The 15,291-nt window shown below is 33.5% G+C and overlaps 4 protein-coding genes, 1 long non-coding RNA gene, 1 other non-coding gene and 1 pseudogene across 6 annotated transcripts; 4 read left to right on the forward strand and 3 right to left on the reverse strand.

Annotated features, from left to right (window-relative positions):
• Positions 1-547: 547 nt before the first annotated feature.
• On the forward strand, positions 548-2,400 carry RpL27A (ribosomal protein L27A). Its single transcript, XM_012376342.2, has 6 exons — positions 548-634; positions 907-970; positions 1,321-1,418; positions 1,507-1,656; positions 1,914-2,049; positions 2,271-2,400. The coding sequence occupies exons 1-5, from the start codon at positions 632-634 to the stop codon at positions 2,040-2,042; spliced, it is 444 nt and encodes a 147-aa protein (XP_012231765.1). The 5' UTR covers positions 548-631; the 3' UTR covers positions 2,043-2,049; positions 2,271-2,400.
• Positions 2,238-3,784, reverse strand: Sf3a2 (splicing factor 3a subunit 2). The gene is made up of 2 exons (XM_012376340.2): positions 3,094-3,784; positions 2,238-2,887 (listed from the first exon to the last, which is right to left on the reverse strand). Exons 1-2 carry the CDS (start codon positions 3,637-3,639, stop codon positions 2,609-2,611), a joined length of 825 nt encoding a protein of 274 aa, XP_012231763.1. The 5' UTR covers positions 3,640-3,784; the 3' UTR covers positions 2,238-2,608.
• Positions 3,785-4,088: 304 nt separating this feature from the next.
• LOC105677600 (WD repeat domain phosphoinositide-interacting protein 4-like) lies at positions 4,089-6,121 on the forward strand. Its single transcript, XM_012376331.2, has 7 exons — positions 4,089-4,405; positions 4,473-4,740; positions 4,822-5,062; positions 5,148-5,296; positions 5,370-5,471; positions 5,557-5,675; positions 5,746-6,121. The coding sequence occupies exons 1-7, from the start codon at positions 4,360-4,362 to the stop codon at positions 5,853-5,855; spliced, it is 1,035 nt and encodes a 344-aa protein (XP_012231754.1). The 5' UTR covers positions 4,089-4,359; the 3' UTR covers positions 5,856-6,121.
• LOC136997691 (uncharacterized) lies at positions 6,085-6,854 on the reverse strand. Its single transcript, XR_010888325.1, has 3 exons — positions 6,674-6,854; positions 6,383-6,505; positions 6,085-6,286 (listed from the first exon to the last, which is right to left on the reverse strand). It is a non-coding gene; the product is annotated as an uncharacterized lncRNA (long non-coding RNA).
• A 43-nt stretch (positions 6,855-6,897) lies between these two features.
• Positions 6,898-9,317, forward strand: PIG-U (phosphatidylinositol glycan anchor biosynthesis class U). The gene is made up of 4 exons (XM_012376329.2): positions 6,898-7,748; positions 7,881-8,083; positions 8,187-8,877; positions 8,956-9,317. Exons 1-4 carry the CDS (start codon positions 7,619-7,621, stop codon positions 9,207-9,209), a joined length of 1,278 nt encoding a protein of 425 aa, XP_012231752.1. The 5' UTR covers positions 6,898-7,618; the 3' UTR covers positions 9,210-9,317.
• Positions 6,912-7,018, forward strand: LOC136998290 (U6 spliceosomal RNA). Its single transcript, XR_010888884.1, has one exon. It is a non-coding gene; the product is annotated as a U6 spliceosomal RNA (small nuclear RNA).
• Positions 9,318-10,792: 1,475 nt separating the features above from the next.
• On the reverse strand, positions 10,793-14,452 carry LOC105677380 (putative helicase MOV-10; annotated as a pseudogene).
• Positions 14,453-15,291: the final 839 nt, after the last annotated feature.

The raw sequence follows: 15,291 nt of genomic DNA on the forward strand, positions 1-15,291 counted from the left end.
AATACAAAATATATGATTCTAAAGGAAAAGATAATTCTTTGAATCACATACAAATTGAAATTACTAATTTAGATATTAAAAATTAGATTTTAAAGATGTTTATAATCAAAAGAATATGATTTAACAAAAATAAACTAAATTTTGAACATAAATTAAAAAAATATCCTTTTTTTCGTTCATTTACACATTTACTTTTATCAATGAGTTTACATTTTAGAAAATCTGACGTTAACATTCCTAGAATTTCTACTTAAATGAAATACGTTTTATAAATATAAGATTAATAAATATTTATTTACTATTTTATTTATTTATTTATTATAATTTATTCATTAATAAAATTAATATTAAGCATATTTATACTAAAATATGTTTTTAAAAAATATAGTTAAGAGATCTAATCACATGTGAATTTGATTTAATTAACATAATTATTATTTTATACATTTGCATAATTTGTAAACTTACATATCTTTCATGGAAAATTTATTTTTTGAATATAGTTACTTTTATCACAATTACGATTGATGGAATCTTTCATGCGCATGCTTAATATTTTGGATACATTTTATTGGCAAAGTTGGTACGCTTCCTTTCTCTCGCTCTTTTACTCTTTGCCTATTCCTTCAAGATGGTGAGTGTTATTGCGTTACAGTATTTTGATAATAATCCGATGATATAAGAGGAATCGTCATTGTATTTGCAATTTACTTGCAATAAACACACTTAGAGAATGTCGTAAATATTCTTGTCTCATTATTACTTTAGAATTCTTAAAAATTCCGATTCTTTGTTCTGTATTGGGAAAGCATAACCTCAACAACGCGTTAACATTATTTTCGATCCGATAATTTTAAAGTTATTAATATGTGTTCTACTATGTATATTTTTGTTATATTTTCTTAGTCAACACACAAGAAGAAGACCAGGAAACTTCGTGGACACGTGAGTCATGGCCACGGCCGCATTGGTAAGTTCAGTCAACATAATTTGTTCCTGTAAGCAACATCCACGTGATGCAAGCAAAATAAGAACATGCGGTAAAAAGTACATCATACATTTACAAATTATTGCAATAAAAATGCATCCACGGCTTATTTCGAAAAAAAAATTCAAATTTTTAATGAAATATTTTATAATAAATATTTTGACTCAATAATTAAAAATTGAATAAAAATTGCTTAATTTTTCTGTTTTATCTTTTTACTGCTATTTATTGACTGCGTTTATATTCAGATTTCATTTTTTAAATAAATATTGTTAAGTTCTTTGTTTTTCATCAGTTGAAAATCGTTACTGTATGATGTTCGCATCTTTTAGGCAAGCATAGGAAACACCCTGGTGGTCGTGGTAATGCTGGCGGTATGCACCATCATCGTATCAACTTTGACAAATACCATCCTGGTTACTTTGGAAAAGTGAGAACATTTTTGCACATTTATAACGGACTACGCTAAATTTTTACTAGAAAATTTTGAATCTAACTGATGTTCCTTTGATTCACAGTTGGGTATGAGAAATTATCACCTACGTCGTAATACCAAATGGTGTCCCACGATAAATCTAGACAAATTATGGACTTTGGTTTCTGATCAGACGAGATTAAAATACAAAAATGTCGAGGGCAGAGCGCCTGTAATCGATCTTGTGAAGGCGGTGAGTCATTAAGCTTTTTTTATTTTATCCAATATACTTTTTTTCTTCGAATATTTCGATAATATTACTACATATGATGTTCTTGCAACGGGCGGACTGAAAAAGTGCTGTACAACACTTTATATTTCTGTTGATTGTTGCTTTCTGATAAACTTGCAAAATAATTTTTAAAACAATTTTGCAAAATTACTGTGGTTATATTCAAACGCGATAATATAAAAAATGTGAAATAATCGATCTGCATTAATTTTTTTCAGGGATACTACAAACTTTTGGGTAAAGGACGTCTTCCCAAGCAACCTGTTATCGTTAAGGCCAAGTTCTTCAGCAAACAAGCGGAGGATAAGATCAAGGCAGTCGGCGGTGCATGTGTATTGTGCGCGTAAACATCAAGTATGCATCTAATTATCTTTCCTCATTGTTTCTTCAAATTTGCAAGAAAATTTTTACATTAAATTATTTTATGATGATCTTGTAACGGGCGGTCGGAAAAGTGCTGTACAACACTTACGTTACATGTAGAAATGTTACATTCTTCTGATTAATTTGCAGTAAAATATTCTTTTAAAAAAAGCCATATATTCAATATACTAACTCCTATATTTTATTTTCAGAGCATCATCTTTCGTGACACGATAATACAAATCTGTAAAGTACTTTCTAAAGATGATGAGATCAAAAATCTCAATAGAAATGAAAGATGTATTTCGATGTCACGACAAATAAACATTTTTTTTAAACATATACATTGTCCGATTTATCCTATTCTTACATTGATATTTTACATGTACCAAGTATATTACACATTCTTCGACTTCGTGAGAATCTCACTCATAGCAGCGAGATTGGTTTCGCGTTTTGGCAGTAAAAGTATAAACGAAGTGATATTTCCAAGAAGAAGATTGTATACTTGAGCTTGTCAAGAAAAAGATTTTTTATCTCATCAAACACCTTATGCTATGTGAGGTGGTGGAGGAGGTATTTGCATTCCAGTGGCCAAAAGAGCCGGCGGCGGTGGTACTGGATTGAACATGGGCGGTCTCGGCGGAGGTGGTGGAACTGGTACCATTGGGCCGAGCCCTGGCCTAATAAGTGGAACTGGTGGCGGCGGCACTTTGCCTACGGATGGTTTCTCATTCTTGAACGCAAATTGCAAAAAGAATTGCTTTGTGTCTTTGTTCCAATGAGTCCAAAACTTTCCCTCCGCTTTCTCCACCTCCCTACTGGGAACCTGCAAATTTATAAATAATAAATAAAAGTTTTTACTTGAAACATTGAGATTATTAGAATTTAACATTAATCTTTAGAGAATTGTGAGAATCTCTGTCATAGAAGACAACTTTTTAAGAATAAGATGATAGAATAAAATCTTTATGATTTAAAAGCAAACCCTGCGACTCTATGAAGATTAAGAACACAGAAATCAATGGGTCTCACCTTGAAAGCGATGGTTTCGTATGGCTCAGCAGCGAACAACAAGTATTGCCACTTGCGATCCGGTGGCTCTACCCTCTGTTCGTATGCGGACATAAACCTGTGTCGTGGTATTACATTATCCGCCACTTCAGGGTAATCCACCTGGAACAACAGACTCTGCTGGCCGGATTCTGGATCGCGCTGCTTGGTGACTCGATAACCGGGTCTACCAATCTTGACGAATTTCTTTGGTTCGACCCGCGGCTTCTCCGGTGCCAAGGTTTGCGGCGCTTCCTTAGCCTCCTTCGCAGCACGCCTGGCTAAATTAGCTTGATGCTTCTTGCCCTGCGTATGCGCCAAGTAACTCCCCTCGTTGTTGTGCAAGGTCAGACAAAGTTTGCACTCGTACGAGCCAAGGTGGTTTTTCATAAAGTACGGATCCTTGTTCAAATCGATAGTCTCCAAGGCGAGCTGTCGCAGCCGTTCCCGGCGATCGCGATTGCTCTCCGACCAGGAGGCGACGCCGCCGCCGCCGGTTTTGCCGCCAGGACGATTTTGAAAGTCCATCTTTTCCCGTTGTAGTAAACACGCTAAATGAGGTAGAGCTTGGGATTCGCCTCTTGTATGTGTAAATAATTGTGAATAGTACTGTAGAAACGAACAATCCCATCGCCAGGGGAGACTATCTGGCCGCTGCGACCGCGGTTTGTTAGATGGACGTGCCGGTATGGAAACTTTGTGCCTGAACAGGATTGGTGGTTTATTTCTATATGCGTTAAAAAATATTTGGACAAATATTAATTTTGACAATTAACATAAAATAAAATAAATATAAAAATAATATAATGTATGAAAAGATAAAACACTACATTGTAAAAACAATTTATATTTATTTTAATTAAAAAAAAAAAACATTTGACTTATTGTTGAGACTTGCTCTTATGCATTCTGCGTTTATGCAAGTCATATGTATATGCCTTAATGAGTGCAATGTGAATTTTTCATAAAATGGAACAAACGCATCTTCCTGCATTGTGCTATTCGTGGTGTTTCTCTGTGTTCGTCATGTTTGCTGTGTTATGAGAAAGCACTTGTTGACTGTAAATAATAGGGTTGTCTAGATTTGATTCGATTTAATCATGATACGATTTAATCGTATAAACGTGAGATGGATTTAACATTTATGTTGCTGCTAAAAATCAATTCTTAAGAAAAATCCGGATTTTGTTATACATCAAACTACTTTTACTTGTATTGACTTTTTGTTGACAAACTACGAGAATAACGATGGCTGCGAGAGGCATTCATAGTTTAAGATTTAATCAGGATCAAGGTAAATTTCTATTTTTAACCAAAAGTTTTAATTTCTATAGTCTTTTTATCTTATTTTCCATCCACAGGATGCTTTACATGTTGCATGGAGTCCGGATTGAGAATTTACAACGTTGAACCACTGGTTGAGAAAGCTCATTTTGACAATGATTTAATGGGAAGCATTTCCATAGCCGAAATGCTATGGAGGACGAATGTGATCGCTGTGGTGGGCGGTGGAAATCGTGCTAAATTTGCCGACAACACCGTCTTGATTTATGATGATCTATCAAAAAAGTTTGTTATGGAAGTCACATTTACCAGTCCTATCAAAGCAGTCAGATTACGAAGAGACAAGTAAGTTATTTAACATTTTGTATCTTTTTTTTAAATTATGAATATAAGTAAAACAGTTGCTTACACAGCAATCTATTGTAGAATGGTAGTGGCGCTGCAGCGAGAGATTCATGTCTTTTCGTTTCCCACACCCGTTCGGAGGTTACTGACGCTGGAAACTAGAGACAATCCCATGGGCTTGGTAGAAATAGCAACATTTGCCACAGCGCAGAAACAATTGCTGGCTTTTCCTGGTCACAAACTGGGCAGTGTACAGTTGGTAGATCTTGGAGCTACAGAGGCTGGAAGTTCCAGTGCTCCTGTTACTCTTTCAGCACATCAGGTGATTATTTTAATGATTTTTTATATAATTTTTTATTTTATACAGTTATTTATTATGGCATCCATGTGTCTTACCATGAAAACAGGGTGCACTGGCTTGTCTGGCGGTCAATGGTAATGGGACCATGATTGCAACTGCATCTGCTCAGGGAACCCTGATTAGAGTGTGGGATTCTGTGCGCAGGAGTTTGTTAGTGGAATTAAGACGAGGTGCCGACCCGGCTACACTCTATTGGTGAGTGTAAATATGATTAACATTACAATAATTAATGTTCTTTATTTTATTAATGTCTCGATATTTCTTTTAGTATAACTTTTAGCAGGGACTCAGAGTTTTTATGCGTCTCAAGCGACAAAGGAACGATACATATATTCGCCCTGAAAAACACCAGCTTGAACCGACGATCTACGTACGTGAATAATTTTCCGAGTAAACAAACAATTTTACTATGCAATGTATGCATAATTTTATATGTTCTGTATTATTTCTTTCAGTTTCTCGAACATGGGTTTTCTCGGTAATTATGTTGAGAGTCAGTGGGCATTGGCTACATTCACAGTGCCTCCGGAATGCGCGTGCGTTTGTGCATTTGGTACACACAATTCTGTGATAGGTATTTAGAATATTTAATTATGTTTAGAGAGATGTATTCTATCGTTTATCTCTTTACTTCGTTGTTTCAGCTGTATGTATGGACGGAACTTTCCACAAGTACGTCTTCACAGCAGAAGGTAATTGCAATCGGCAAGCATTCGACGTCTTCCTCGACGTGTGTGACGACGATGATTTCTAACATAAGGCCTACTGCGTGTGTATGTGTGTTTAGTTACGGAGTTATGTACTTGCAACAAAATTTCTAGTCGGTTCACGAACGAAATATCCTGTATGTGATAATTGTACAGGTAATCGAATCGCCGATTACGTAGAAAGTGCATAAAGTCATGTTAAGAAGGTTAATATTCATGCAGTTTTCAAGTACAATTTTTTGTATGCACTTTCTGCAATTAATTGTACAGTTGTAATAAATATTAATAGACATTTATTTTATACAACAAACAATCCATATATTTTTTCTATTTATCACCTATCCCTTTTTGAAAAGTATTGAGATACAAAAATTACACATAATATGCAACAGATATATCTAATTCTACAGAAATTTTCGAATAAATTACAAACTTAATTCATGTAGATCTGTCCGAGACAAAAGTTTGTTCTCTAATTCTTTCTGAAAAAAACTGATTGTTAATAAAAGTAATAATTAATATAGATAGTATACAAATTTATTGTTTAACAATTTTTCTGGAAAAAAATACATACTGTATGGTTCAGGATTTATCATAGGCCGGATCATGGAAGCATAACAGCATGTACCTATTAGTCCTACAAAACTTCCGACAAAAACACCATATCTCCATCCCCTCAATCGCATATTTTTTCGATCTGTAAGAAGCGTACGTAAATATTAATTTAAAGCAAATTTTTTTTATTCTAACAATAAAATATATTTCACTTATTTCAATGTTATATTTCCAACCTAAAAAAAAATTATTTGAAATAAAATTTTACACAATTATGATATTGTCACCGAGATATTGCATTAATTCTTACCACGAGATTTATTTTGTGTTTTATTAAACTAATCAATCACATTGAATTTTCCAGAATTTTACTTGCAAAAATCACAGTAATCGTTATTTCATGTTTACTTTTTTGGTTATGATCATTATGTGTAAGCGTAGTAAACAATTTTACCACTAGATGGCAAATCAGTTGTAACATTTTGTTTCTCGTAAGTGCATTCGAATGTACTTGTTACTATATAAACAGCTTTTGAAAACGTACTATCGTACTTGCTTCGGCAGTACATATACTAAAATTGGAACGATACAGAGAAGATTAGCATGGCCCCTGCGCAAGGATGACACGCAAAATCGTGAAGCGTTCCACATTTTTTGCTACCTCAAATGCTATATCTATTTTTTTTATTTATTTTACTGATTATTACAATGATACGTAACATACGTATCCTGTTATGCTTTGCACAATTAATTATTAAATTTTAATTATATATTTTTCACAGAGAAACTGTCATACGTAATTTCGCTATTCGCAAATGACATATTTATTAATAATAATGAAATGAGGATTAACAGTAGCGTATGTTCTTACATATTTCTAAAACATCTAGAGATGAGTCCTAAAATTTTCAAAATCGAACATACAATCATGATCGTGTATATTTTATCACAAACGTATGTATCAAAAAAAGATTGTCAAAACAACTGTTGTTGACTAATGTCAACCAACGTCGCGTCCTTCTGCGGTTTAAACTTTTCAAACCGCTGTGACTTGAAGCAAACGGCAAACGTATTATCACGCGGATAGAAGTGGCGATTAAATCGGAGATAACGTTCGTGAAAGTGTCGATTTATTGATAGCGATATCTCAGTGAGAAAATATGCTCTTTTAGACGCTGGTGCAACTGCATTAATAGGTTATGTCCGCGAGTGGACAAATGAATCGATTGTAGTATAGAATTGCGAGAAAAAGAACATGTCAAGAAAGTGGTTGTCGAATTTTGCGCTGGCCGGCACCATCAGGTTGCTGTTAATGAACTCCGGATACCAAAAAATCATCAGCAACCGCGTCGAGGTATCGACCGCCTTGAACTCCTGGAAGAGAGGTTAGTCTTTGATTTAACTTATCCCAATTATACGAAAAATACAATTCTGTTTGAATGATTGGAAGGATGTGACGATGATTTTTAACTAATTTAGGTAATCGGATCTGTTTCTTACTCCGATTAATTTTTCAGTGACCGAAGGTGTATACCTGCACAATTTTGACATAGACCCCTACCAGGGAGACCTGTTCCACGAAACGCCGATCGGCTTATACGTCTTCAGTTTTATGCAAAAGTATTTATCACAGTGGGCATTATTTCTGCTGTTTGTTATTACCGACTTGACGACCGCCTTGTGCCTCGCCCTTACTGCTAAACACTATGCGATTGAATTGGTGAGTTCAGTGTTGAAATCAGACGTTTGAGCTTAATATTTAATTTAAACATTTTATAATTGATTTATAACGTATCTAATATCTATTTCAATCTGTGTTACAGGCATCGAAAAGAAGAGAGGAGAAAGATAGAGAAAGTAAGAAGGTCAGTAAAGATATTTCTAACACGTCAGTCCTGTACGTTTCCGCAGGCTATCTGTTCAATCCTTACATAATACTGAACTGCGTCGGCCTGACGACCACAGTTTTTACCAATTTGCTTTACTCGATCGCATTGTTGTCGATGACGAGACGCTCCGTGTTTTGGAGTTGTACATCAATAGCGCTACTGACACTGCAGGGATTCTACCCTGTGTCGCTTATGGTGCCAGCGACCATTTACGTCGCTCGTGCGACGAAGGATAGGAAAATTGGCGTTGCTGTAATGCTCGTTGCATTCGCAAGCATATTAACGGCCCTACTCGCCGTCTCGTATTGTATCATGGGCAGCTGGTCGTTTTTGGGGAGCACCATCGGCTTCATTCTGACCGTCCCCGATTTACGCCCGAATATCGGGCTGTACTGGTACTTCTTTACGGAGATGTTCGAGCACTTCAAATGGCTCTTCATCGCCTCCTTTCAGATAAACGTCAGTTTACTGTACATAGTCCCGTTAGCGCTGCGATTGCGACGCGACCCGATGCTGCTAGCGTTTTCCTACCTAGCAATAGCTGCCATATTTAAGTCCTACCCCTGCATCGGAGACGTTGGCTTTTATATATCTCTACTACCGCTGTGGAAGCACTTGTTTCAACGTAAGTCCAAAAAATTATAAAACTTTCATGCTCATTAATGCGAATTGGTCTAATTTCTACTTGTTTTTTTTTTTTTAGATATGCAACAAGGATTCATCGTAGGTTGTTTTATATTGTTTTGCACAGTCTTTGCCCCAACTGTGTGGCATCAGTGGATCTATTCGAGATCGGCGAATGCCAATTTCTATTTCGGGGTAACGCTGGCATTCGCCATAGCGCAAATCTTCCTTCTCACAGACATTCTGTTCGCTAGTGTTAAACACGAGTTCGCGGTTCAACATGGTATCAATAAGAAAGTTAATGGAAATGAAGCTAAACTGCTGCTCGAATAAACGCTAAGAACTTCCTTAGATCAAAATGTGTAATAATTTACCAATGAACAAGAGTGGATAATACGTGTCTCATCTGCCTCGTGAAAAAATAAATAGTTTTTTACAAAAGACTGTCTTTATTTAAATGGATTCATGCATAGACTGATTTATATAAAATAGTTATACAGTATAAAACTTGATCACAATAACAATGATTAAATAATGTTAGATAAAACACAACAGCTGAATAATGAATTAGGAACTTATATAAAAGTTATTGAGAACAATATAATTGTAAAATTGCAAGGAGTATAAAAAAATGTATAACATTTCTTGTTAGCGCTATTGTAACGATATAACGATATAATATTATAGTATCATAACATACTATGATACTTGTTTGTGCGTAATTATGACATTGATATCTTTGATAATATTGATTTTAGAGAGAAACCGTTTTATGCAGATCTTGTATAATCTAAAGCCAATATTACCATAGAAATATTAAATCGTCTTGTCTAAGGTCCTGCGTAAAAGAAAATATTAAGAATAAGCATAAATATTAAATATTAGGAAGAACAATTTGGAATTAAACAATCAATGAATAAAAAAGAAGGAACGTAAAGAACCAAATACGTTAGATTTTCGTACGAATCAACTTATGTATTACCGTGTGTTATACCGTCTTATAAACAAACGTTTTTGTCTGTCAACAGGCTATCTTCAGTTCACATAAATAAGAAAATAATACAATAAAACGGAAACGTACACTGAATATTAAAGTGTAAAATATAGAAAATGTTCCATTAAAATAATACACAGAATTTGATGTGTTATAATTTCCATAAAAATTGTTGACAAAATGAATTGTTAAAATTCATAATGATCGCCAAAATTACAATTATTTCACGTTCATGATACATCATTAACATTTTGACTTGAGATTAGACAACATATATCTTTATCTTTTCTATCTTTTAATGTGAATAATTTGTAATTTTGGCGATCATCATGAATTTTAACAATTCATTTTATTAATTTTTATGGAAATTATAACAAATCAAATTCTGCGTTGTTAATGAAACTTTCTATATTTTACAGTTTAATATTCAGTGTGTGTTTTCGTTTTATTGTATTATTTTTTTATTTATGTAAAACTGAAGATAGCCTGACAGGCAGAAACGTTTGTTTATAAAATGCTATAAGCTAATACACAAGTTGATTCGCACGAAATTTAGCGTTTTTGACTCTTTACGCTCCTTCCTTTTTATTCATTGATTGTTTAATCAGCAGAGCCTTTAAATTTTATTTTAATTTATTTTAAATTTGGAATTACTTTACTTCAAACAAAAGAACAAAATGAATTAATTATTCCTAATTCGTAACGTGTTAATCTATTTTATTTTTTGTTTTGAAATGAAATTCCAATTTTTTATTCCTAATTAATATTTATTCTTATTCATAATATTTTTCTCTACTGTGCGTTGGGCCCAACCCTTTGAATTTAGGTGACATATTGCACATATAATTAAGACTGTTTCTTTAATATAATCACAAGACTTTATTAAAACAATTTTATATATATCTTTTATATACAACTTTTATATACATCTTATATACATCTTTTATATATCACATTTATTTACATCTTATATATATGCGATTGTGAACAAATATTGTCGATGATTTGATGAAACATACATCAAAAGAAATATTCTAGATAAAAAATTATGTTTTAGATTTACACTATTTAAAAAGTCAGCGCGAACATATTGTCACCTCGATTCAAAATTAAACATTTAGCGCTTGATATAAAATACGATATTTACACGCGACTTCTTTAAAAAAACAAAGTAAAATATTTTTTAAAATACAACGATTAGGTTTCAAAATGAACAGCGCGCGTTTCGCCAAAATTCAAATAATGCGAATTAAAATAATTTAAAATGTCCATTGAAACTAAAAATCTCGAACGGTCATATCTTTATTATAAAGTCATGTTATTTATTTTGCGCATTAGCACGTCGGATAACTTTTTTGAATTTTTATTTTTCTCACTGTATTCTATGGTGATGGAAAGTTTCTTCGCCGGATTGATGTTATCGCCCCTTAACTTCTCTATCATGTCCGGCTTCAAAAGGCATCGCTCGAACGGAATACATCCCCCTTGGTTTTCACAGTATTCCCAAAGTAACTTCCAACATTTACTTTTGCAGAGAACATTCGGGTCGAATTTGTGAGTGTTTTGGCGCGTGTTAGAGCGACGTTAAATATCTGAAAAGAAAAGAAAGAAAGATCGTTACAATTAAGCGACATTGATTTGTACAATTGGAATATTAGTGTGCATGAATATTATCATGAGAATAATTTAAATCATGACAATCATTAAATAAGTAACGAATTACGTACTTTCGGATTGGATAGGAAACCGATGTGCTCTCTGCCATTGTGCTTTCGATCGCATCGTTGACAATATCATCACAGGTTTCTCTTGCCCTTAAAATATCTCCACTGTTCCCACAGTCACGTCTTCCAAGCGTCTCGCTGCCAATTGCCGAGTGATATCTAGCTGCTGCCGTTTAAAAGGCGTTGACATTGATATCCTTTGCCGTGATTTTGCAATTTGCGAACTTTGTCTTGAGCAGCATGCTGACACAATGCACCACTACTAGTGCTTCAGCAACGTTGTAGACACTGCAGATAAATTGCGCTTGTTTTCAATCGTGATCTTATAGATTATTGTTAAATATAGAAGGATTTAATTTACCGCGTGATTATTAAAATGCGATTTAATATCTAAATTTACTAACCTTTTGGCTAAAGTCCTTTCTTCTCCACCTCGAACTTCTTGGAATATCATTGGAAAATTTTTATTAGGTAGTTCCGGCCAGTTTAACGCGATTTGTGTATCGGCTCCTCCGCAGGCTATGAGATCACCGTCATAAAATAATTGATTGGATATGTGTAAAAGTTTTTCGTGACTGCGATTATTTTAATTTTGTTATGTAGTTCGGATTGTAATTCCCATTCTGTTTTTTTATACGGTTTTTTTATACGGTTCGCAAGTGGTCGTTGATCGTTCCAGCATAGATATTCCTGTTAGCATATTAAACAATGAAAAAATTATAGTATATACACGCACACATATTCTAAGTTATAGATACTATAGAAAAAACTTACCAAGAAGATGTTCACACACACAGATCTTTTGTTACGAACGACAGGTTCTAATTGATGAGGATCACCGGCAATAACAACTTGTGTATAAAAATCAGTACACAAGATGCCGGTACTCGTTATTACAAAAGATATTAGCATTTCAGGTTCAATCGTTTGACTCGCTTCGTCAATAATTATATAAGAAAAATTAAATTCCTATTCTGTTTTTTATACGGTTCGCAAGTGGTCGTTGATCGTTCCAGCATAGATATTCCTGTTAGCATATTAAACAATGAAAAAATTATAGTATATACACGCACACATATTCTAAGTTATAGATACTATAGAAAAAACTTACCAAGAAGATGTTCAGATCTTTTGTTACGAACGACAGGTTCTAATTGATGAGGATTACCGGCAATAACAACTTGTGGATAAAAATCAGTACACAAGATGCCGGTACTCGCTATTACAAAAGATATTAGCATTTCAGGTTCAATCGTTTGACTCGCTTCGTCAATAATTATATAAGAAAAATTATTTTCTTGGAATCCCATGGTAGACAACCTATAATAAACAATGCGAGATTATATTGTGAATCTAAAAATTTAAAAGTGATATTTTAATTATAAAATATCTTTTACATGTTTGGACAATGCTCAATTGTAATTTTATATGAGACATAACTAATTAATTTTATTTATGTAAAAATCTATTCTTTCTTTCCTACAAGCACATCTCGAATATTATACATAAAAAAATGAAACAGCCAAAATACATAAAAAGGATAGGGATCAAGAACTAAGCGAGTAAACTGCGTGTAGAATGGCTGTGAGATAAATAGAAGAAATAGGATTATACGTAGGTAAAATGTAAAAAAATAGCAGAAAATGTGAATAAGGAATGTATGTAAGGTTGTAAGGTTATAATTTTAAAACTGTGAATGGCTTAGTTTACACCGATTGTTTAGTACACGTACCAAGTACTAAATCTGTTTCTCCGATAGGTATAAATCGTTTAGTGTAAAATCTGCGCCAATCAAAGAAGCAGATTTAGTACTTGGTACGCGTACTAAACAATCGGTGTAAACTAAGCCAGTGAATGAGTGTGATAGGACTGAATTGTATAAACCAAGTCCCTTTCTTGGTAAAAGCTGAAGTAATAAAGATATGTATACATACCTTAAAGATGTAACTAATGTTGTAATGATTATCTTTTTACATAGCAGTAGCTCCCTTGTCAAAGATATAGTTTTTTCGTCAGCAAAAGTTGCACACGGTTGAATTTGTTTATCTACTTTCTCCCTGTTGTAACAAACAAAAATGCCGCAACAATCGAACTGATTAATGTAAATAAAATATCACATGCCGTAAGGACATAGATCTCCCACTTGTACAATAATAATTTGTGTAGAAAATAATAACAATTGTAAATTTTTTACCATGATCTAGATGGGGCATACATTCGGTATAATATATTTTCCGGAACTTTTCCAATTAATCTTGTAGTGATTTCATCAGCTGTTGCATTGGATGTGGTGCACACCAATGCATTCTCCGTCGGGTGTTGCCTTACAATCTATTAAACAATAAATCAAAGATAGAAAGAAAAGAAGATAAAATTAAAAGATATCATATAATAGCAGGATATGATATCAAGAAGAAAATGAGATAATCACTTTGCTAAATAAGGGCTCTGATACAAAAATTACCTGACATATTGTTTCGATTAATGTCGCTGTTTTCCCTGTGCCAGACGGACTGAAAATTATATAAGGCGCAGGGTGCGCAGTCTTATTTAAAATCTTCTTTACAGCTTGTTTCTGCTGTTCGTTCTTTGCCACATTAGGATTTACCCATTCAATATCGCTACATAATTTGAGTAATGTTAATAAAACGTTTAAATTTGTCAAATAATAAACTATTAAATTGCAAAACTTACAATTCTACATCTTCGTCGGGAATTTCCATTTCTGGATATATTAAAAGGATCCAGTTGCGCATACTGATTGCCGTTATTGTATAATGACAACAGTGCATTGGCCAATGCTGATTCACGAAACTTATATCAAAATTGCTATTGTTGATTAATTCCGCATCCCTAAATTATTTGTAAAAATAATAATTATATAAATACAAAATGTCTTATTTGTTTTTATTTAACATTAACATTAACAAATAGTATAAAAATTCTTAAAATTTTTATAAATATTTATATATAAAATTGTTTTAAACTTGTACAGAAACATCTAATTGTATCGTTACTTCGTTCTTCGACACTTTTACAACTCTAGTTAAAATATTTCTTTTTGAAACAACATGATAAAGAGATACTTCATCATCAGGTATCATCAGTACAATGACAGACTGTTCACTAGATGACTGTTCACTGTTCAAAGATGATACATCAATGATAAAACAATGTTCCGAATTAGATTTCTTAAGTTTACTATTTTTCAATGAATGTTGTTTCATTTCTTCATTTATTTTAAATTGTTCCAAATATAAACATATTTTTAATATGGCCAAATAATTCTGAATCTCTATCTTTTTTACTTTAGATAAACTTTAAATGCATTTTAAATAATTAGTAGCTTTCTCTGTAAAATTCCAAGGTCCTGATTCATATTTTTATTCATGTTCTAGTGCAAATTTCATACAAGGTGGAATGATACTTTGTGGCAAGCAAAAGTTTTGTGCTTCTAGAAACATTGTTGATTCATTTTTGTTCATTTCTTGATTTTCTCTACTTAATGACGTGGCCAACACGAAAGGGGGGATCTCCGGGAGCTTTTCTGAGTTGCTCTGAATTGGCCTGAACCTTACCTGTAGGAAGATGAAATAGACAAAGGCTGCGTTCCGTAAAGCGCACATATGCGCGCAATGAGCTTAAAGGCGTATCCAGACAAACTTGCATAATCGCATAAACATATGCATAAGAAAAT

Source organism: Linepithema humile, chromosome 2 (genome assembly GCF_040581485.1).
Source record: "Linepithema humile isolate Giens D197 chromosome 2, Lhum_UNIL_v1.0, whole genome shotgun sequence".
NCBI classification, from domain to species: Eukaryota; Metazoa; Arthropoda; class Insecta; order Hymenoptera; family Formicidae; genus Linepithema; species Linepithema humile.

Coding starts and splice junctions, on each gene's coding strand:
- RpL27A (XM_012376342.2), top strand. Junction 1,419..1,506: donor ATCCTGGTTACTTTGGAAAA/GTGAGAACATTT, acceptor TTTGATTCACAG/TTGGGTATGAGAAATTATCA. Junction 1,657..1,913: donor TAATCGATCTTGTGAAGGCG/GTGAGTCATTAA, acceptor AATTTTTTTCAG/GGATACTACAAACTTTTGGG.
- Sf3a2 (XM_012376340.2), bottom strand. CDS start 3,639: ATGGACTTTCAAAATCGTCCTGGCGGCAAAACCGGCGGCGGCGGCGTC. Junction 2,888..3,093: donor ACGAAACCATCGCTTTCAAG/GTGAGACCCATT, acceptor ATAAATTTGCAG/GTTCCCAGTAGGGAGGTGGA.
- LOC105677600 (XM_012376331.2), top strand. CDS start 4,360: ATGGCTGCGAGAGGCATTCATAGTTTAAGATTTAATCAGGATCAAG. Junction 5,063..5,147: donor TTACTCTTTCAGCACATCAG/GTGATTATTTTA, acceptor CCATGAAAACAG/GGTGCACTGGCTTGTCTGGC. Junction 5,472..5,556: donor AGCTTGAACCGACGATCTAC/GTACGTGAATAA, acceptor TATTTCTTTCAG/TTTCTCGAACATGGGTTTTC.
- PIG-U (XM_012376329.2), top strand. CDS start 7,619: ATGTCAAGAAAGTGGTTGTCGAATTTTGCGCTGGCCGGCACCATCAGG. Junction 7,749..7,880: donor CTTGAACTCCTGGAAGAGAG/GTTAGTCTTTGA, acceptor TTAATTTTTCAG/TGACCGAAGGTGTATACCTG. Junction 8,084..8,186: donor AACACTATGCGATTGAATTG/GTGAGTTCAGTG, acceptor TCTGTGTTACAG/GCATCGAAAAGAAGAGAGGA.